The sequence below is a fragment of the Rhinopithecus roxellana genome, chromosome 14 (assembly GCF_007565055.1).
Source record: "Rhinopithecus roxellana isolate Shanxi Qingling chromosome 14, ASM756505v1, whole genome shotgun sequence".
Classification (NCBI taxonomy): Eukaryota; Metazoa; Chordata; class Mammalia; order Primates; family Cercopithecidae; genus Rhinopithecus; species Rhinopithecus roxellana.
Window position 1 is genome coordinate 60,308,347 of NC_044562.1, and position 22,109 is coordinate 60,330,455.

The 22,109-nt window shown below is 44.2% G+C and overlaps 1 protein-coding gene across 6 annotated transcripts in view; it reads right to left on the bottom strand.

The window, feature by feature from the left end:
- Positions 1–894: 894 nt before the first annotated feature.
- TRAF3IP1 (TRAF3 interacting protein 1) overlaps positions 895–22,109 on the bottom strand; it is an 82,187-nt gene continuing 60,972 nt past the window's right edge. For 4 of the 6 annotated variants that reach the window (XM_030917026.1, XM_030917029.1, XM_030917031.1 and 1 more), the window contains 2 exons: positions 4,407–4,627; positions 895–3,057 (listed from right to left, as the gene is read on the bottom strand). In XM_030917026.1, the coding sequence (XP_030772886.1) occupies positions 2,892–3,057; positions 4,407–4,627 (387 nt within the window). In that variant the 3' untranslated portion in view covers positions 895–2,891. Of the gene's footprint in view, positions 3,115–4,406; positions 4,628–22,109 lie in introns of all 6 variants that reach the window. The other 2 variants (XM_030917028.1, XM_030917030.1) reach the window with 2 other exon arrangements.

Genomic DNA, 22,109 nt, shown 5'->3' on the forward strand with positions numbered 1-22,109 from the left:
TTCCCTGATGGTGACATGCTGAGCCTTGATCCTGCTTGGGCGTTGGCCTCCTTCTGAAACAGGTTCCTGCAGAAGCTCAAACAGGCTGCTCATCCGGCTTGCTACTGCCTCACACTGGCTACTGATCCAAAAGCTGCTCAAAGGCCCTGGCCATCTTTTCTCCTATTCGTGTGCCATGACACTATACACATCGACCAATAGAAGATAAACCCTATGAGTCCAGGGCAGCTCAGAAGAGCAGCACCGGAATAGTTCAGGGGCACTCGCCAATACATTTACTAGAATTCCATATCACCCAAATCCTAAGTAGCACTTCATATCACCAAATAACATCATTTTTCTTCATTGACTTCAGTGTTTTAAAGTTGATTATTAAAAAGAAAGATAAGGATGAATATCAAAGTAGAAAGCTGCATTTTAGTCTTGAACTATTTCTTCCAAAGGTTTATTATGCATTTCCTTTGAATATAAATTATCATCAGCTCAACTTTTAAATTCAAATTCTGGAAGTATGACTCCAGTACTCCCTGAAAGCTTATACACCAAAGTATAGAAAAATACTTAATAATCCCATTTGTGTATTTTCGCAAAATAAGAGAAAAATTAAATTTCTCAAATAAGATCAGGATCTGGTGTCTAGGATAAGACACAGTAACAATCACGTGTAGAGACCTTCTAAAACTTCACAAATGATCTTACAAATTCCAGTAAATGCTTACCTATCTTATAAAACTTCATTTTATACTGAAAAGAGGTACGTGTCATAATATGAATGAAAAGATGTATTTCCCTGAACTTTCCTCATGAGAAAAACAAAATGCACACATTTGAAAATAAAAAATCTAAATGCTTATGATTTTTCCATGTGTGAATTGAACTGCACAATCCATACACTTATGGAAAAAAATATGTGATTATTTTTAATGATTTACGTATAAAAGAAAAATAAACTTTATGATACAATTTGACAGACTACTTCATAAAAAATTTTACTTACATACAATGTATGCAATTTTTTGCAATCCCCAAGTTCTATTCATATATACAAATTCATAAAAGGCAGACATCTTAACTTGAAGTGAAACAAGGTCCATTCAGGGTCATGGCTAAGTCATTTGATTCAGTAGAAAAGAGATTATAAATACACAAAGGACTACTTAACTAATGTCCCTCCACTCCCCCAAAATGTATTCAGTATAATCTGATCAAACAGAATTTTATGGTGCACTATAGGAAGGAGAAAAAGACCAACATTTCAGAATGGCAGATCTTAATAATCTGCTCCCGAACTTATTCAGCTCAGAAAGTCATATAACAACCTTAGTACAGAATTTATTTTGGAAATTGTATGAAGAAAAACCCAACAGTGCCATTTGTGCTAATCCTTAAAGAAACAAAACCTGGCAGGGTGCTGTGGCTCATGCCTGTAATCCCAGCACTTTGGGAGGCTGAGGCGGGCGGATCACGAGGTCAGGAGATCAAGACCATCCTGGCCAACATGGTGAAACCCCATCTCTACTAAAAATACAAAAATTAGCCGGGCGTGGTGGCGTGCGCCTGTAGTCCTGGTTACTCAGGAGTTTGAGGCAAGAGAATCACTTGAACTTGGGAGGATGAGATTGCAGTGAGCTGAGATCGTGCCACTGCACTCCAGCCTGGGTGACAGAGTAAGACTCCATCTCAAAAAAAAAAAAAAGAAACAAAACCTTTTCAGGCAATCCTCACATTTTAAATGGCACTCCTTAGTTTACATAATAAACACACTATTTAAAAATAAAAGTATTAGGACCCAGACCTTAAGACCCATAAGTATGTCTTCAAACACAATGAAATGTTGTATACAATAACTTAAGACTCTGCTATGTATTTACAATAGTATATGTAAGTGAAAAACTATAAACTATGTTTTTTAAAAAACTTTTGCTTTAAAAAACAATTTCCAAAAAAATGGCTAACATCAAAAAACATCGTAAATCAGTGCAGCCTTGTAAGTCTTCCTTATGTCATTTTTCCTAAGCTACCTGTCTCTCAGGTGTGCACACCCATGCAAAGGAAAAGACATGATGCCAGTGCCTCGCAGAGCAAGATCCTCTTAAGGAGAACAAGGACTCAAGGGTAGCTGTGCTAGCCTCTGCCTGAGGAAAACCAGGGCAAAATGCTGAAGAAAGTGAGGATGTAGCCCAAGACAATTTCATATCCAATGTCTGTTAAGGCCATCCTGAAATCTCCTTTTTAAATTTATGAACTTTAAGGACTAGAAACACAAGCAAAAGATAGTAGAGATCAAGAAGAAAATTACATAGAGAAGTACATGCAATTACAAAGAGGTCAAAAAACAAAAACGAAAACAATCCAGTAGATCGGTACCTTATATGGAGACAGGCTGAGATTAGCCCTTTCAAATGGAAATTAACTAAAAATATAATTTATTCATTTTCAGGCCTCATTCTACTTATCAAGTGCCTATCAAAACATATACAGTCATCCTTCATTCTGCATTGACCTCTGAAAGTCTTTCCACTAAACCAAAATAAAGGACTACTGTTCCCTTGGTATGCCCACACCACTTACCTGCTAGAGAGTTCTGGTACAGAACTAAACAGGTTACAGCAGAAACACAAAGAACAGGCTTTCAAAAAAACTTTTCACAGAAGTGTTTGGAAGCGCTATTTATAACTAGCCAGTATTCCATCTGGAAGGAGGTAAGAAAACATGGTTTTTTTAATACACTTAACATGCTTACAGTTTTAAAGCTCTGAAAATTAGCTGGATAGTAACATTGTAAACTGTTCATTTCCTTAGCAAACTGGAACTTAAAAGAGTAATGATTTTCTATCTTCCTTTATGCTTTTAAACTGAGGTGACTTTTCATCTCTGAAACTTTTGAGTGTTCACCTTCTCGAAGTCAAATTGATACTATACACCATTTTCTGGATTTTTTCTTCATTCTTGAGGATGTTGGCCTTCACAGCGCAGATCTTGTCTTGCTGGTCTTTGATCAGCTGCTCCAGCTCCGCAAGCTCAGCCTTTAAGGGCTCCACAGCACAGTCTGTGATACTGAGGGAGAATAAAACCAGCGGCTCATCACTGTCTCATCTCATTGTGTGTTGGCTTCTTAATAAGACATTGAAAGACAACAGAAGTAAATTATTCATTTCATCCAAAGAAAAGGATAAAATTTATTTCTTATTTTCACAACCCCTGCCACAACCAAAAGTGAAGTCAAACATGAGATTTATAAAAGCAGCAGTTAATATTTCTTCAATGATAAGTTTGAAGCCCTTAAATTATATACAGAACAGCCTCTGGGACAAGGAGGTATGCTGCAAAGTCCCCATTGACTTTGGGGACCTCCCCTCTACTACCCCCTACCTGTGTTCCTGCTGCAGGGCCCCCTCCCCATTACTTCCCCCTCCGCTACCTCCCACCTCTGCTCCTGCTGCAGGGCCTCCCCATTACTACCCACCTGCTACCCCCCAACCTGTTCCTGCTGCAGGACCCCCTCCCCATTACTCCCCCGACTCTGCTACCCCCTACCTGTGCTCCTGCTGCAGCGCCCCCTCCCCATTACCCTCCTCCTACCCCTCAACCTGCTCCTGCTGCAGGGCCCCCTCCCCATTACTCCCTGACTCTGCTACTCCCCACCCCTGCTCCTGCTGCAGAGCCCCCTCCCCGTTACCCTCCTGCTCCCCCCCACCCCCGCTCCTGCTGCAGGGCCCCCTCCCCATTACCCTCCTCCTACCCTCCAACCTGTTCCTGCTGCAGGGCCCCCTCCCCATTACTCCCTGTCTCTGCTACCCCCTACCCCTGCTCCTGCTGCAGGGCCCCCTCCTCATTACCCTCCTGCTCCCCCCCACCCCTGCTCCTGCTGCAGGGCCCCCTCCCCATTACCCTCCTGCTCCCCCCGACTCCTGCTCCTGCTGCAGACCCCCCTCCCATTACCCTCCTGCTATCCCCCAACCTCTGCTCCTGCTGCAGGGCCCCCTCCCCATTACTCCCCAGACTCTGCTACCCCCTACCTGTGCTCCTGCTACAGTGCCGCCTCCCCATTACTCCCTGCCTCTGCTAACCCCACCCCTGCTCCTGCTGCAAGGCCCCCTCCCCATTACCCTCTCGCTACCCCCAACCCATGCTCCTGTTGCAGGGCACTCCCTCATTACCACCCCCCCACCTCTGCTCCTGCTGCAAGGCCCCCTCCCCATTACCCTCCTGTTGCCCCCCACCTCTGCTCCTGTTGCAGGGCACCCTCCCCATTACTACCCCCCACCTCTCCTCCTGCTGCAGGGCACCCCCCCATTACTATCCCCCACCTCTGCTACGCTGCAGGGCACCCCCCATTACTACCCCCCACCTCTCCTCCTGCTGCAGGACACCCCCCCCATTACTACCCCCCTGCGACCCCCAACCTCTGCTCCTGCTGCAGGGCCTCGGTGTGCTGCCTGTTCTCGCTGTGCCACAGCTGCAGCTCATTCTGCATGGCATCCACGTCTTCCTGGATGTAGTCCATGATCTTCCCCAGGGGAAGTGCGCTCTTGCACAAGGTCTGGATGGACGTGCGGAGCTTCTCTATCTCCTTGGAAACGATGTCCTTCTCCTTCTTCCATGCCGACTCAAAGAGAGATCGCTCCTACAGACAGGGAGACATGGAAGAGGAACACGCCTCCTCAGTCCGAAGGCAGAACAGGGCTGGTGCACTCAGCACATGGCCATGGGGCTGGGAGGAAAGGTGCAGGCAGGGACAGTGCTGGCTGTGGGACATTCACTCCCGTGCAAAGGGAGAGCCATGCCACCTGACAGAGTAACCCTGAAGTGCTGCGTGCCATCAGAGGACACAGCACTGCCAGGGAGGGACCGCTCCTTCCCTGCTCAGTGGGGACGGGGATCTGTCTTTACCTGGAAATCCATCTGAGGGCAAATCTCTATACAGGCAGATTTCAGTTCCCAACTAACAAGCAACTTTTGTAGCTATTGTTACAAGAGCTTAGTGACATGGAGGATTTTTCCCAAATGGACTGGCAGAAAGGGGGCCTGACCCTACAGCTCCTCAAATGGCCCACCTTCCATCCCAAATGACTCCAAAACCCAGCTTGCCAGGAGGAAGGGGGAAAGAAACCCAAAGGAGAGGCAGAAACTGGTGCCATGGAAAGGAAGGCATGGAGAATGTGCAGGGGGGCCAGCGCCAGCAGCACCCAGCAGCATCCAGCAGGCAGACGGTCAGGTCGACTTAGACGTGACTGTGCTGGCCGCTTGGGGAGGCCACAGAGTCCGGGGCTCAGGGGCCGGATGGAAGGGTCCAGGTTGAGACAGCAGCAGGTGAAGGAGGTGAGGAGGACACAGAGACGAGAGGAGAGCTGCATTCGATTTGGGCCAGGAGTTCTTGGGTTCTTTGGCAAGCAACATTTAGAATTCTCTTCATATAAGCTTTGATCACAGACATCTCTGAATGTCAAAAATTGAAGTGAGTTAAGAATCAATAAGCTTGGGAAAATTAACATGGGTTCTCTCTCCTTCTTTCTTTTCTTTCTTCTCTCTCTCTTTCTTTCTTTACAGCCAGGGTCTCACTATGTTGCCCAGGCTGCTCTCAAACTCCTGGGCTCAAGTGATCCTCCTGCCTTTGCCTCCCAAAGTGCTGGGATTACAGGCATGAGCCAGCATGCCCTGCAACACTGTTTCTTTAGGAAGTCCTCTCTGGGCACCCCCACCCCACTCCAGACCAGCTAAGGTGCCCTTCCTGGCCTCACCCACTTACAGAATGAGCTAGTAAATGCATTCAGTTGTAATAAATGTACTTATTTAGTTTGAACATATCATAGCTACATCATCAGTTGCATTACTTCTGCCAGTTTCAGACTGTGGGCTCAGGAGGGCAGGATCTTGGTCTAGATTCATTGTGGTTCAAATAAGTTCTGCTTAAGAATTTGTGAAATGAACTAATGAAGTGGATAAATGATTTATGTATCAATATCCTAATTCCACCACTTACTGGCTTGGACAAATACAAGACAGCTTTAGCACAATGCCTGGCACACAGAAAGTGTTAAATAATTGGAACTTTAAATAAAACGTAAAACTCATACAACTAATAAGTGAGTTCAGCAAGGTTGTAGTACACAAGATGAGCATATGAAAATCAACTATATTTCTATATACGAACAATGAACACATGGACACTGAAATTAAAAATACAATGCCATTGACAATTGTTCAATAGAAGACAATGTTTAGTTGTAAATCTAACAAAACATGTATAGGACTTGGAAACGGAAAACGAAATGCAGATGAAAGAAATCAAAGGAAATTTAAATAAATGAGAAGACACACTGTGTCTGTCCACAGATTGGAAGACTCAGCACAGTAAAGACATCAATCTTCCCCAAATCGATATGCATATTTAATACAAATCCTACCAAACTTCCAGTCAATTTTTTGTATAGACAAGATTATCCTAAAATTTATGTGGAAAGGCAAAGGAACTACAACAGCTACAATATTTTCAGAAAAACAATAAAGACAGAACTAACCAGTCTACCCAATTTCAAGGCATTTTTTTAAATGAAGTCTCACTCTTTCACCCAGGCTGGAGTGCAGCTGCGTGATCTTGGCTCACTGCAACCTCTGCCTCCCGGATTAAAGCAACTCTCCTGCCTCAGCCTTCCAAGTAGCTGGGGTCACAGGCGCACACCAGTATGCCCAGCTAATTTTTGTATTTTTAGTAGAGACGGGATTTCACCATGTTGGCCGAGCTAGTGTCGAAGTCCTGACCTCAGGTGATCCTCCCATCTCGGCCTCCCAAAGTGGTAGAATTACAGGCATGAGCCACCGCGCAGTCTTCAAGTCTTTTTAAACAATTACAGTAATCAAGACAGTGCAGTGTTGACAGAGGGACACAGATCAAATGAACAGAACAGAGAATCCAAAAGTAGATCTATACAAATATGTCCATATGCCCAAGCAATCTTTGACAAAAGTACAAAAACAATTTAGTGGCAGAGAGAGTTTTGCACCATTTGGCACTGGGGTAAGTGGACCTCCATAAGCCAAACAAACAAACAAACAAGACCTTGACCTAATCTCATAACTTAAACAAAAATTAACTCAAAATGAACTATGGATTTAAATATAATCTATGAAACTTTAAGATAAAAAAACACAAGAGGAAAAAGTCTTTGGGATCTAGGACTAGGCAAAGAGTTCGAAGACTTGACACCAAAAGCATGATTTCAAACGTTTGCTCCGCAAAAGACCCTGTGAAGAAGCTGCAAAGATAAGTCACAGAATGAGCGAAACAACTGCAAACGACACATCCAATAAAGACAGATAGCTAGAACAGGCAAAGAACTCCTAAAACACAACAGCAAGAAAGCAAATAATTCAATTAGAAAACGGGCAAAAGACACAGACGTTTCACTGAAGAGGATATAAGGATGGCCAACAAACATGAAAATATTAAATCATTTGAAATCATTAAGTACTAGGGAAATGCGAATTCAAACCACAATAAGCCATCACCACACAACAGTCAGAATGGCTGAAATAAAAAACAGTGACAACACCAAATGCTGCTTGGGGAAACTGGATCACACATTGCTGATGGGAACGTAAAAAGATATGGCCACTCTGGAAAACAGTGTGGCAGTTTCCTATAAAACTAAACATGCGGCTGGGCACGGTGGCTCACACTTGTAATCCCAGCACTTTGGGAGGCTGAGGTGGATGGATCACAAGGTCAGGAGATCGAGACCATCCTGGCTAACACAGTGAAACCCTATCTCTACTAAAAATACAAAAAATTAGCCAGGCGTGGTGGCGGGTGCCTGTAGTCCCAGCTACTAGGGAGGCTGAGGCAGGAGAATGGTGTGAACCCGGGAGGCAGAGCTTGCCGTGAGCTGAGATGGTACCACTGCACTCCAGCCTGGGCAACAGTGCAAGACTCCATCTCAAAAAAAAAAAAAAAAAAGCTCATCATGACTGGCCATCAGAGAAATGCAAATCAAAACCACAATGAGATACCATCTCACACCAGTTAGAATGGTGATCATTAAAAAGCCAGGAAACAACAGGTGCTGGAGAGGATGTGGAGAAATAAGAACGCTTTTACACTATTGGTGAGACTGTGAACTAGTTCAACAATTGTGGAAGACAGTGTGGCGACTTCTCAAGGATCTAGAACTAGAAATACCATTTGACCCAGCCATCCCATTACTGGGTATGTACCCAAAGGATTATAAATCATGCTGCTATAAAGACACATGCACACGTATGTTTGTTGCGGTACTATTCAAAGACTTGGAACCAACCCAAATGTCAATGATAGACTGGATTAAGAAAATGTGGCACATATATACCATGGAATACTATGCAGCCATAAAAAACAATGAGCTCGTGTCCTTTGTAGGGACATGGATGAAGCTGGAAACCATCATTCTCAGCAAACTATGGCAAGGACAGAAAACCAAACACCGCATGTTCTCACTCATAGGTGGGAATTGAACGATGAGAACACCTGGACACAGGGCGGAGAACATCACACACCGGGGCCTGTTGTGGGGTAGGGGGAGTGGGGGAGGGATAGCATTAGGAGATATACCTAATGTAAATGATGAGTTAATGGGTGCAGCACACCAACATGGCACATGTATACATATGTAACACACCTGCACATTGTGCACATGTACCCTAGAACTTAAAGTATAATAATAATAAAAAAATACTAAACATGCAACTACAGCATCTCCCAGCAACTGTACTCCTGGGCACTTCTCCAAACAAATGAAAATTCATGTTCATAGAAAAACCTGTATACAAATATATACAGAAAAGTAGCCACAAACTGGAAATAACTCCCGTGTCCTTCAACAGCTAACTGGTTAACTAAACTGTGGTGCATCCATACCAGGGAAGACTATCTACCAATAAAAAGGAACAGACTGGCCAGGCACGGTGGCTCATGCTTGTAACCCCAGCACTTTGGGAGGCTGAGGCAGGCAGATCACCTGAGGTCAGGAGTTCGAGACCAGCCTGACCAGCGTGGAGAAACCCCATCTCTACTAAAAATACAAAATTAGCCGGGCATGGTGGCGCATGCCTGTAATCCCAGCTATTTGGGAGGCTGAGGCAGGAGAATCCCTTGAACCCGGGGTGGGGGGCGGAGCGCTTGCAGTGAGCTGAGATCATGCCATTGTACTCCAGCCTGGGCAACAAGAGCAAAACTCCGTCTCAAAAAAAAAAAAAAAAAAAAAAGGAACAGACTGCTAATGCATGGGACAACCTGGATGGCCCTCAGAGGATGATGAATGAGAAAAGTGAATCCCAAGAGGTTACATGCTGTAGGATTCCTTTTACACAAGATTCTTGAAAGACAAAATTATAGAAATGGAGAGCTGAGGGTGGTAGCCGGGGGTGAAGGAAGAGTTCGAGGAGGTGGGGAAAGAGGGCGTGGCTATAAAAAGGCAGTAAGAGGGATCTTTGAGGTGATAAAAATGTTCTGGATCCTGTTTCATTGTCAATATCCTGGTTGACAATGTACTATAGTTCTGCAAGATGTTATCACTGGGGGAAAATGGGCAAAAGGCATACAGTATATCTCTATTATTTCTTTTTCTACTATTTTTTCTTTACAGGGTTTCATTGTGTTGCTCAGGCTGAACGCAAACTCCTGGGCTCAAGCGATTCTCCTGCCTCAGCCTCCCAAAGTAGCTGGGGCTACAGGCATGTGCCACCACACCTGGACGTCTATTATTTCTAATAATTGCATATAAATCTATGGTTATATCAAAAGGTTTAATTTTTTAAAAGGCTATATAAAAATGCCTTTAAATTAAGATGCTACAAGACTGAAATGAATTCAATAAAATAATAAACTACTTCCCAAGAGAAAAATGTATTTCTTTATTATACACAAATAAGCAAATGTCTCATTGACTTAGTTAACAATTTAAACTTCTATTAAAACCCACTCATAATGACTATTAAGTAATTCCTGTGCATTTGGCATCGTGTTAACTCTAATATAAAAATGTTTAGGGTATAGAACTTAGGGTAGGAGACTAATACAAACAAATATCTTACAAAATCGGAGAGTTACAATGTAGAAAAAGACACTAAGAGGTAATCTGGCCACACTCCTCATATTTCTATTGCACAGGATCAGGCAGAGTTTGGAACACTCATCTTAAAGCTTATAATTTTATTTTTAAGAGATTAAGACTTTAAAATAAATACACTTGGACTGGAATTGTGATAGTCAGGACAAACTTTTACTATTATCATAAAGGCACTGGAATACATTGCTGCAAAACACCAAAATTCTGGCAATTTTCAAGCTTTCATTTAACACAGCAGGGGCAAGGTGAATGCATCAAGCAGTGATTATTTGCTTTAAAAAGCACACCTCTCTGATGACAGACCTCGAGTTTTATGTTGCTCATGTAGATATATCAACAATTTTCCAGATAAAAGCAACCTTATTTTTAAAGACTTTTAATCCAGTAGTAGTTTGAGGATCTACTACCCCCACACAGGAATTAGTCATACACAATATGCTTAATTTTTAGAAACAGAAAGAAAAAAATATTGAAAATCTGTCATGGCTGGGCGTGTTGGCTCATGACAGTAATCCCAGCACTTTGGGAGGCTGAGGTGGGCAGATCACTTGAGGCCAGAAATTTGAGACCAGCCTGGCCAACATGGTGAAACCCTGCCTCTACAAAAAATGCAAAAATTACCCAGGCATGGTGGCGCATACCTGTAGTCCCAGCTACTCAGGACGCTAAGCAGGGAGGATTGCCTGAGCCCAGGAGGAGGAGGTTGCAGTGAGCCAAGACTGTGCCACTGTATTCCAGCCTGGGCAACAAAGTGAAACCCTTTTTTCTCAAAAAAGAAAAGAAAAAAAAGAAAATCTGTCATTACACAAAATATGACCTAAAACCACCTAGACCATAGGAGGACTCAGGGGCAACAGGACCCGCAGTCAGTGCCTTGTGGTTCCAGGGCCTAGTGCCAACCCAGCCTCACCACCTCCTAACTTTATGACCTTGGAATGACCTCTCTGTACCTCAGCTTCCTCACAATAAAATGGAAATAATAATATTTATCCTTCAGGTAAGATTAAATGGGATAATATAAAGTAAGCAGTTCAGTGCCTCACACATAGTAAACCCTCAAATAGATGTTAACCATTATCGTAAATTTATTCCGCAGAAAGAAGCAAGTTACAAGTCCCCCCAGGACGAAGCATGGGTGCTTTTTCCTGTGCACTGATACAGTTATTTTAGCTCCTGTCAATTTGTTGGTTACGAAAGATTCTTAGCCAGGCATGTTTGGAATACTTTAGTGCACAATGGAAAAAGTATTTATAGATATTATCAGCACCACCTAACAAGCTGTCATGTCCAGGCAAGTTCTTTCATTAAAACGTAATTTACCTTCCTCATCGACACACTTCCTTCTCCATCTCCATTTTAAGGATATAGATAACCCACAGCTATGAAATTCATCTCAAAGCTCTTTTCTCTGCTGAAAGACTGATGATCTTGAGCGCAAAGAAGTCTGCCGTGAACACTGCAGAACCACCCACAGCACCTTTTTGTGGCACCCTTGCCGTGGATCCAGTGTCTAAAGGTAGTTTCTCCAGGTTAGGCAAACAGAGAGGTGGCAGCCCATGTGTGTTTCAAGGGGACACGACGTCACCCCTCTTGTCCCCTCCTGCCTCCTACCTGGCTGGCCTCCCTTTTCTTGCAGGCTGGAGACTGTTTTCTCAGCTGCCTTCTGGCAGGAAGGCCTCTGGCAAAGGCATCTCAGCCTTGGGCCACTTCAGGTGCTCACATAGGCACACACTTTTCAGAAAATGCTTCCAAGATTTCTCAGGGGAACGTTACTTCTGGGACTTTCTATTTTATTTACATTTTACCACACACACACTTGTACCCAGAAACACGGGCATTTGCACTTCTGGTGATTTTTAAATTTATAGTTATTGATTATAAGTCATATAAATACAAATTATTGACCTTAGCGATTTATTTGAATTTCAACTGCAATCCTCCAATTATTATTATTATTATTATTATTATTACTATTATTATTTGAGACGGAGTCTCACTCTGTCACACAGGCTGGAGTGTAGTGGCACAATCTCAGCTCATTATAACCTCCACCTCCCAGGTTCAAGAGATTCTTCTGCCTCAGCCTCCCAAGTAGCTGAGATTACAGGTGTGTGCCACCACATCCAGCTAATTTCTGTATTTTTAGTAGAGATGGGGTTTCACCATGTTGGTCAGGCTGGTCTCAAACTCCTGACCTCAAGTGATCCACCCACCTTGGCCTCCCAGAGTGCTGGGATTCCAGGCGTGAGTCATCACGCCCGGCCAAAAGTATTATTTTTAAAATATCTTAAAATTTGTAAAAAATGAGATGGAAATAATAGACACTGAATACTCCAAAATGGGGGAGGGTTGGGAGGGAGAGGGCTGAAAAATTACCCACTGGGTGCAGTATTCACCACTGCGTGATGGGTACACCACAAGCCAAATCCCTACCCATTAACAAGCATGCCCATGGACCCCCAAATCTAAAATAAAATGTAAAAAAAAAAGGATGTCTTAAAAGTGTGGTCTTTAGACGCTGCCAGAAGTCCCTCTCGGAAGCAGGATCCAGGGCACATGGGGGTGGAGGCCTCCAACCCCTGCCCTGCCCCGCTGCTGGATGTGACTGGTCAGCCACACTCCTGAGCAGAGCTCTACCTGACATTAAGCAAACCCAATAAACAAAAGCCTGATTAATTGTAGGGTGGTGGGTGGGCAATAAATCAAAAGAGTATGTATTTGCTTCAAATAACATAATCTCTCATGACCTCAGGAATTGATTTATATGCAACCTGTCAAAAGTTTGTTTTCTAGCCTGGGCGCAGTGGCTCACGCTGTAATGCCAGCACTTTGGGAGGCCAAGGCGGGCAGATGGCTTGAGCCCAGGAGTTTGAAACCAGCCTGGGCAACATGGTGAAACTCCGTCTCTACAAAAAATGAGCCAGGCATAGTGGTGCATGTTCATGGTCCCAGCTACCTAGGAGGCTAAGGTGGGAAGATTGCTTGAGCCCGGGACGCCAAGGTTACAGTGAGCCAAGAGCCCTTGAGCCCAGGAGGTCGAGGATGTAGTGAGCTGAGATCATGCCACTGCACTTCAGCCTGGGCAACAGAGCAGGACTCTGTCTCAAAAAAAAAAAAAAAAAAAAAGGCTGTGTTCTTCATAAATGGAGGAATACCTGCATTCAATTTACAAAAGAAAAGCAGAGAATGACAGAATAATTATTCTAAGTGTCCTGTTCTTCCAGAAATATTCCATCACCAAACTTCTTCATAAACCATATGTTCATCTCGAATGCAGGTCAAGTTGGATCCCTTGAACACACAAGCAAAACAACCTGCAAACACATTTTTTTTTTTTTTTTTTTTCAGATGGAGTCTCCCTCTATCCCTCAGGCTGGAGTGCCAAGGGTGGAGTGGAGTGGTGCAATCTCAGCTCACTGCAACCTCCACCTCCCCAGTTCAAGTGATTCTCCTGCCTCAGCCTCTCGAGTAGCTGGCATAACAGGCATGTGTCATCACGCCAGCCTAATTTTGTATTTTTTGTAGAGACGTGGTTTCACCATGTTGGCCAGGCTAGTCTTGAACTCCTGACCTCAAGTGATCCACCCACCTCAGCCCCCGCAAAGTGCTGGGATTACAAGCATGAGCCACCGGACCCGACCAATTTTTTGAGACAGAGTCTTGTTCTGTCACCCAGGCTGGAGTGCAGTGGTACAATCACAGCTCACTGCAGCCTTGAACTTCTAAGCTTAATAATCCTTCCATCTCAGCCTCCCAAGTAGCTGGGATACAGGTGTGCACCACCATGCCTGGCTAATTTTTTTTAATTTTTTACTTTTGCAGAGACAAGGTTTTGCTATGTTGCCCAGGCTGGTCTTGAACTCCCGGCCTCAAGTGATCCTCCTCTTTAGATCTCAAAGCATTGGGATTACAGGCATGAGCCATCATGCCCAGCCTCAAAATTATGTTTAAGAATCAACCATGTTACATGTATTTTGTTCATTTGTGTTTCTGAATAGTGTTTTATTATATGAATGAAATACCACTATTCATCCATTTTGCCGCTGATGGACAACATTTGGGTTATTATTTATTTATTTCGTCTAGGGCTATTACAAAAAAATACAACTCTGAATAATCTTATATATGTCCCAATAGAGATGAGCACACAACTGTCTCTGGTATGCAACAAGAAGCGGCATTACTGGGTCAAAGGGAGTGTGTGTTCTCAACTTTATGATATAATGCCAAACCATTTTCATATGGTTTTAGAAATTTACATCAACTATTTTTCATTAATCAATATCTTATTTCTAGGCATATAAAGGAAGCTTTAGCTCTACTCCTATGCCATTTCTACGATCTGACAACTGAAGGTAATAACTACTGAACTGTTACCTGGCAGCAGCTAGAAGACTGCTACTCCACGTCAGGAACAGGCTGTTAAAAGGAGCCTTCCAAATGACAGACAGTTGCTCATTAGATGAACTGCTTACAACTACTTACACATGGGTGGCAAGCTTTTAGCATGGATGTATGAGCAGCTGGACAGCATGAGGGCTAACTGGCCAGACTAGGCCCAACAGATCTGGGGTACCTCCTACCTCTAGGACTTACTGTCTATATCATCTTGGACAAGGTAACTTTTGTGCCTCATTTTTCTAACCTAGGAAATGGGTATAATGCCTATGTCATCTGTAGATGACCGTATTAAATACAATATGCAATTCCTTAGTCATGGTAAGTGCTCTATAAATGTTAGCTGTTAGAATCATTACATTGTCTACAATGAATAATGATTAATGGTAAATGTCTATAGGAGAAAAAATGTATACAGAGCAAAATATCATTAAATATTAGCTACTTTTACAGATAAACGTGAATGTCCTTGGAAGATGAATGAGAAACCCTCTTAGAATTATGTGTTAAGCCAGGGTGAGTGAGCCTGGCATGAGCCCCAATGGGTCACTGTGGTCAAGCCAAAAGATCAGAGCACAAAACAGAGAAATCTTCAGACTGGCCTTTCTGACGGACCTTAAAATGGTCTGAAAGTTGATTTTATGAGTTGGGTTATTCTTGTAATACCCAACTAAACCAGAGATAGGGTTGAGGGGAAAAAGCACTCAGGGCACCTGCTTCAAGAGTTAAATTTTGGCTGGGCTCAGTGGCTCATGCCTGTAATCCCAGCACTTTAGGAGGCCAAGGTGGGCAGATCACCTGAGGTCAGGAGTTCGAGACCAGCCTGGCCAACATGGTGAAACCCCATCTCTACTAAAAATATAAAAATTAGCCAGGCGTGGTGACACACACCTGTAGTCCCAGCTACTTGGGAGGCTGAGGCAGGAGAATCTCTTGAACCTGGGAGGTGGAGGTTGCAGTGAGCCAAGATCGCACCACTGCACACTAGCCTGGGTGACAGAGTGAGACTCTGTCTCACAAAAAAAAAAAAAAAAAAAAAAATTAAAAAGAGTTAAAATTTTCAGAAGCCCAGCTGCTGAAACAGCTGCTGTAACCCTAAAACAAGTTTTACCTAGGAGCCACTGAAACAACCCTCTTGACGCTAAGACCAGTTTTACCCACCACTGTCACGCACCAATCCCAGCTTGCCAGCTCCCCAAAGCTTCTCTAGTGCCAATGAGCTTTCTTCCAAGACAATATGAAACCTTTCTCTTTCTGGTAAAACTCCCAACCTACTCTGTTCTTCAGACATACTGAAGACCACCTGGTCTGTGTGTATACCCCAAATTGCAATTCTTGCTTCCTGAATAAAACGTTTTAAATTTCAAGATTTGTCAGTATATTTTATTTGACTTCGACAATGGAAATATTTATTAAAATCACCTGTTCACTGACGGGTGGCAGACTATCCCACCCAAAAATATGCTACTTTGGCAGGAGGATTATTTTGAGCTAAAGGCACTTAAAAAACAATGGTGCAAGAAGGTCAGTCTGACTTCCCCCTTTCTTCTTAAAAGCAGGCGATGAAACTCCCATGTAGCAGATGCTCTCCTTGCACCAAAAGGAAAAACATTCTCACCACCAGAGGTGGGTTCGAGGCCAAAAGAATTCTGTACAAACAGACCTAGCAGTCCATGAAAAAACTGGCTTTCACGAAACCAGTCCCCGGTAGCAAAAAGGTTGGGGACCACTGTTGTAGAATATCTGAACAGGGTTATGGTACTCACCCTTGTTTCTGACTGTAGTGGAAGTATCTCCAGCCACTCACGATTACATACGATGTTGACTGTTTGACACAGGTGTTTTCTCTCATGAAAAAGAAGCATTTTTCTATTCCCAGTTCACTACAGGTTTTTAGTCATAATGGACATTGGATTTTACATGAGTCATTTATTTTTAAGAGAAAGTACACTGACTAGTGATTTTATCTGGTTCAGGAATAATTTCTTGGTTAAATGTAAGGTAAGTAGTCCACACTTAAAAGATGCTACAGGCCAGGCGCAGTGGCTCACGCCTGTAATCTCAGCACTTTGGGAGGCCGAGGCAGGCAGATCACGAGGTCAGGAGCTCGAGACCATCCTGGCTAACACAGTGAAACCCCATCTCTACTAAAAATACAAAAAATTAGCCGGGCATGGTGACAGGCACCTGTAGTCCCAGCTACTTGGGAGGCTGAGGCAGGAGAATGGCGTGACCCGGGAGGCGGAGCTTGCAGCGAGCTGAGATCACGCCACTGCACTCCAGCCTGGGCGACAGAGCGAAACTCCATCTCAAAAAAAAAAAAAGGCTACAACAACTGACTTGAATTTCTCAAACTGAAATGACTGACTCTTCCCTGGACATGGCTACACGAAGAAGGAAAAAATACTGAAGAAACTACTAAAGGGACTAGACACAAATATATTTATCTAATAGGAAACAGAGTTTCGATCCTAGAATATATTCTATGTCACTTTTGATTATATAATAAAATACATGCTTTAGGAAAAAATTATTAGTAATTCTTAACTTTAACTTTTGTTCAAATTTCTTCATCTTTGCTGAAATGAAATCTCTAAAGTCCATTCTAGCCATAAAGTTTTAGGATTCTGTAATCCTTTTTAAAGGATATCAGGCCAGGCACCGTGGCTCACGCCTGTAATCCCAGCACTTTGGGAGGCTAAGGCGGGCAGATCATAAGGTCAGGAGTTCTAGATCAGCCTGGCCAACAAGGTAAAGTGTTTTTTTTTTTTTTTAATAAAATTTAAAAAATTAGCCGGGTAGGGTGGCATGCGTCTGTAATCCCAGCTACTGCAGAGGCTGAGGCAGGAGAATTGCTTAAACCCAGGAGGCGGAGGTTGCAGTAAGCCAAGATCATGCCACTGCACCCCAGCCTGGGAAACAGAGCAAGAATACATATATAGGTCTATATATGTGCACATATATAGACCTATATATGTGCACATATATAGACCTATATATGTGCACATATATAGACCTATATATGTGCACATATATACACACACACACACATACATGTATCAGGTTGATTCTGGACAGATTAGAAAAGGGGAAACCAGACTAGCAAACAAGTGTAAAACAGAACGAAAGATCAGAGGCAACTGTTGTCAGCAGTAGGTGGAGGCAGCATACAAGTGAGAGCCCTGAAACAAGGGACACTCGGGAGGCCAGCCCACCAGTGCCCCAGCTCTTGTGTGGGGATGACAGCCTGATCAGGGCACAGAGCTGAGTCTACATGGAGCATGAGGGTGCCACTGAGCCAAGGAGGATGCATCCAGATAGGAGGCCCTGCAAGACCACAGCTGAATCAGAGAACAAGCCAGTGGACAAAATGTAGTAGAAAACTCACAAATAGTCAACGCCAAAGATGGCAGGAAATGAGCAAAAGAGGAACAAAAACCATAAGGGGAGAGAAACAAAGAGCAAGATGACAGACTGAAGCCTCCACCTGTATCAACAACTGCACTAACTGTAATGAGCTAAATTAGAACACCGCGCAGAGAATAACAACCGGAACTCACAAAAAGAGAGATGCAACTAGCACAAACAAAAAGTTATGCACCTTAATTTGCAGCATGAAAAGTAATAAAACGGCTTTAGCTCCTAGCAAGGAATCTAAAAACAAGATGTCCAGTGTTTGCTAGAATATGAGGAAATGAACACGTTCAGGTATGGGACAGAAAGATGTTGACAATCTAGACGACCCAAGATTCTACTTCTGAGATTTACCCTTAGGAGATGTTAGAGAGGTGCCCAAAAATACGTAGGCAAGATTTTTCATCTCAGCATTTCTAATTATAGCAAAAGCCTGTACCCACACCAGCAGCGAAGTCAGCAGGGACCTAGGGAAATGCCACGGTGTATCCGTGCAGTGGGACAGTGAGCATTCACCTGTTGGATGGTGACTGACAGACTCAATGCAGATTGTTCATTCACAGGTAGTTTCCAAAGGCCTATGCTGGACAGCACCATTATGTGCAGCCACACACTCACAGGCACCTACTGAGCACCACTGCCCTTGGGACTCTCACAACCTAGTCAGAAGAGAGAACAGCAAGTTTGATTCAAGTTGCCAACGAGACACCAAGGAGATGGGGGAATGGAAGAGAAGCCCCACACAGCCTGGGTGGTAGGAGACTGCCTGGAGGGCAGGTGGGTCTATAGTGGGTGAGTATTCCAGAGAAAGGGCAGAGCTGGCTGCAGACTTTGTCAGAGGTGAAAACCACCAGGAGGTTCCAGAAGCCAAGAGGCTGGAGGCAGTGTGCAGAGACAGGCAGGGAGGAGGCTGGAGCCTGAGAGTGGTGAGGATTTCAGACTTGATCCCATGGGCAATAAAAAGTCAGCAAAGGGATTTCAGCAGCACAGAAACCTAATGAGATCAGAGTTGTAATAAAAACACTTGCTTCCAACTTGGGGGAGAGAGAGAGGAGGCAAGGAGGCTCTTGTGACCAACTGTCCAGGGAACCGAGGGAGGCAGGAGAAGGAGGCAGCAGGACTGGAGAGAAGCATGCAGGCTTCTTGCTTTATGAGATGTAGAGGGGCAGGGAAAGAGGGCTGGGACTCTCTTGAGCAACTTGGGGGACAGTGATGCCCTATGCTGAGCCAGCAAAGGAGGTCTCTCTGGGAGGAAGCTGGTGACACTGGACTGTAAGCTGCTGAGCCTCAGACATCTATGCGGTGCCAAGGGAAGATGTGCAGCTCCCAGGAAAAGGCCTGCCTGGAGGCAGACATGCACATGTCCTCCACCCCCACTCATCCTCCCCGACCTGCTGATCTGAACACACCATTTCACCACCTCCAGATGCAAATGACAACTTGAGCAGGTATATAAAGTTCCTGTGTTGCAATGTTTCCTTTACAACCATGGATTTTTTCTGGATTCTTTCAACACTTAATGTTGCAAAAGTTTGTGGTCAATCTGATTTTTGTCCTTTTATCAGCTTTTTTGGCTGGGTCCTTTGTAGCACTCTTTCTTATCCTTGACAGCCAACGATTCCACCAGGATGCGTCTCAGTATCATAATGGTACTTTTTAGCTGACACTCAGGGAGTGCCTTCCTGTCTGCACACTTAGGTCTTCCGTGCAGGAGAACCGCCATGGCATCTGTTTCGCCTGTTCTCCTATCCTCCTTATGAATGCCATCCGTCACACCCAGGCGCTCTGTCCCCTTTCTGTCATCTCCTCTCTCACATGTCCCCATGGCTTTGGTGCTTCCTCCTTCATATCTTGGGAAGGCTTCTCAAGTTTGCCCCAAACATCACTGGTTGCTTATTCTGTTGTATCGATTCTGCTTCTTTATGGCTTCAGGTAAATACTTTGTTCCTATGATCACATCCGTGTGCCTGCGTGACAATCCCTCCTTGACTCAGCGTGCTCCTCTTGCCCATGTGTGGCTTCCTACCTGCCAGCCCCTTTCCTTCTCAGCCTGTCTTCATGTCATTTTTTTGTTTTTTGCTTAATCATTGGCATTTTTTAAATTTGTAGAGCGTGACGCACATATTTACAGAAGTATAATACCCCATGCCCACAAGGAGCTTTCCTCAAAGGTCCCCGTCAGTCCTGCTTATAGACGGCAGGAGGGGCACCCACACATGGGGTGCTTCATGAACCCTCTCTCTGCTCACAACCTGGAACAGTTGTGCAAATGAACGCTTATACCCATATTTGAGGATCCCATCAGGGACAAGTGCAGGGCGGTGGCTCATTAGGGTGGTGTCTACGAGGGAACTTCCGTCCATCTCTCTTCAGTGACTAGAGGAGCCCCTGGCCAGCATCCTTCCACACAGTGCTGCTCGCAGGCACAGGAATGGCCCCCACCTTCCCGGCTTCCAGCGTGGTACCAAGCCTGCCTGAACCTGGGAGCTCCTCAGGGCCCACTTTCAAATGCCACTGAGCGACAGCAGGGAAAAAGAATGAAAGAGCACCCCACCCCTACCCATGCCTATGGCCTTCCAAGGGTGTCAGTGGGGTTCAGGGGGCCCTACAGGCCTTCTCCATCCAGCCCCATCTGCAAGTCCCAAAGAAACTTTTTAAAGTTTCTGGAATGTGGGTGCAACCCTCGCTGGTTTTGCCCCATTTTTATGTCCCATTCATTTCACTGGGATTCTGAGAGGGGGAAGATAAACTTGGGTTCAAGCTACCCTAGCTGACCCAAGAGTTCCATGGAAACAGAATTCTGAAAAAACAAACAAACAAACAAACAAACAAACAAAAAAACTCCAAGCATCCTACCCAAGTCCCGTCATTGTGGCAAGAAAAATAGTTGCTATCCTGTAAACAGCACAGATGAAGCCCTTGGACAGTATCCTCAGGAAACCAAAACAAATGAGCCAGACTCAACAGAGATCTGGAAAAACTGGTTTCAAGCACTCAAAAGAACTTCAGTCTCTATGGAAGACATTCCCAGGAAGGATCCTTGCTCTCCTTGTTTTGTGGCTACAGCACTCACATTTAAACCTCGACTCACGCACCTTCATGGAAATGAAGGTTATTGACATGCTTTTACCTCATTTTCTTGCATTCTTCTAATCTCTTTACAACAGTGTTTCTGTTATTTTGATTTTTCAGGAGTTCAAAGACTAAAAGGAGTAATGCAGGCATTTCCTTTAAAATATTGTTGGGATCATCTCACCTTGGGGCTGGGGGTGAATCATGGGTAACTGAGGCTGCTCAGGGTGAGGCTGGGCTCAGGAAGAACAGGATCTGCTTCTTCCACAACAGCCTGGAAACAAGCCCCCAAGTCCATCCACATGCTCGAGAAAAAGATGCTGTGAGTGGCCAGGCCAGGCCACTGGGCCAGGCAGCAGTGCGTGTTTCCTATTGGTTAGGGGGATGCTGCAAGATTTGCTTCAATTGCAGAGCTTCCTGTTCAAATTAGCCAAATCCAAGAAGACACTCCCACCATTCCCTTCTTGTGCATGAAGACACCATATTTTCTGGATCAGCCGTTGTGCATAGGAACCAAAGGGCCCACCCAGGTAAGCAGCTTCTCCACCTGGTTCCTGCAGGGCTCGGAGAGGCCCTCTGAGAAGCTGGAAGGCACCATAGGGATCCAGCTGCACACAAAGTAACCTGGGGAGCAATTTTACCCAGTGCCAGCACCTGCCCAGAGACAGACTCTAATTGAGAGGGGAGGGGCCTGGGCACCAGCATTTCAGAAACACTCTCTAGATGGTTCTAATACGTATACGCCTCTGAGCAGATGAACCTCTAAGCAAATTTCAAAGGACATAAGGTTGTAAAGTTCACTTTCTCTACATTTTAGAATCCTTTTCCATGTCATAGGCAACAGCAGCAAAAGAATCTAAGTTCAAAAATAGACTTTAAAATTGTCTTTCACCATCAATGCTGGAAATGGCCAGTGAGGGGATTATTCAATTACTTTGTTTTTTATTTCCATCTCTGTACTAACTAATTGGATTTGCTATTTTAAATGTCTTACTAAAATATTAATCATTTTCTACTGAGCCTATTGCTACAGTATTTCCTTATCATTCTGGCTCCAGTGTTATTATTATATATTTTGCCTTCTAAATTATTAACATATTTAATCACTCCAAAAATACCAAC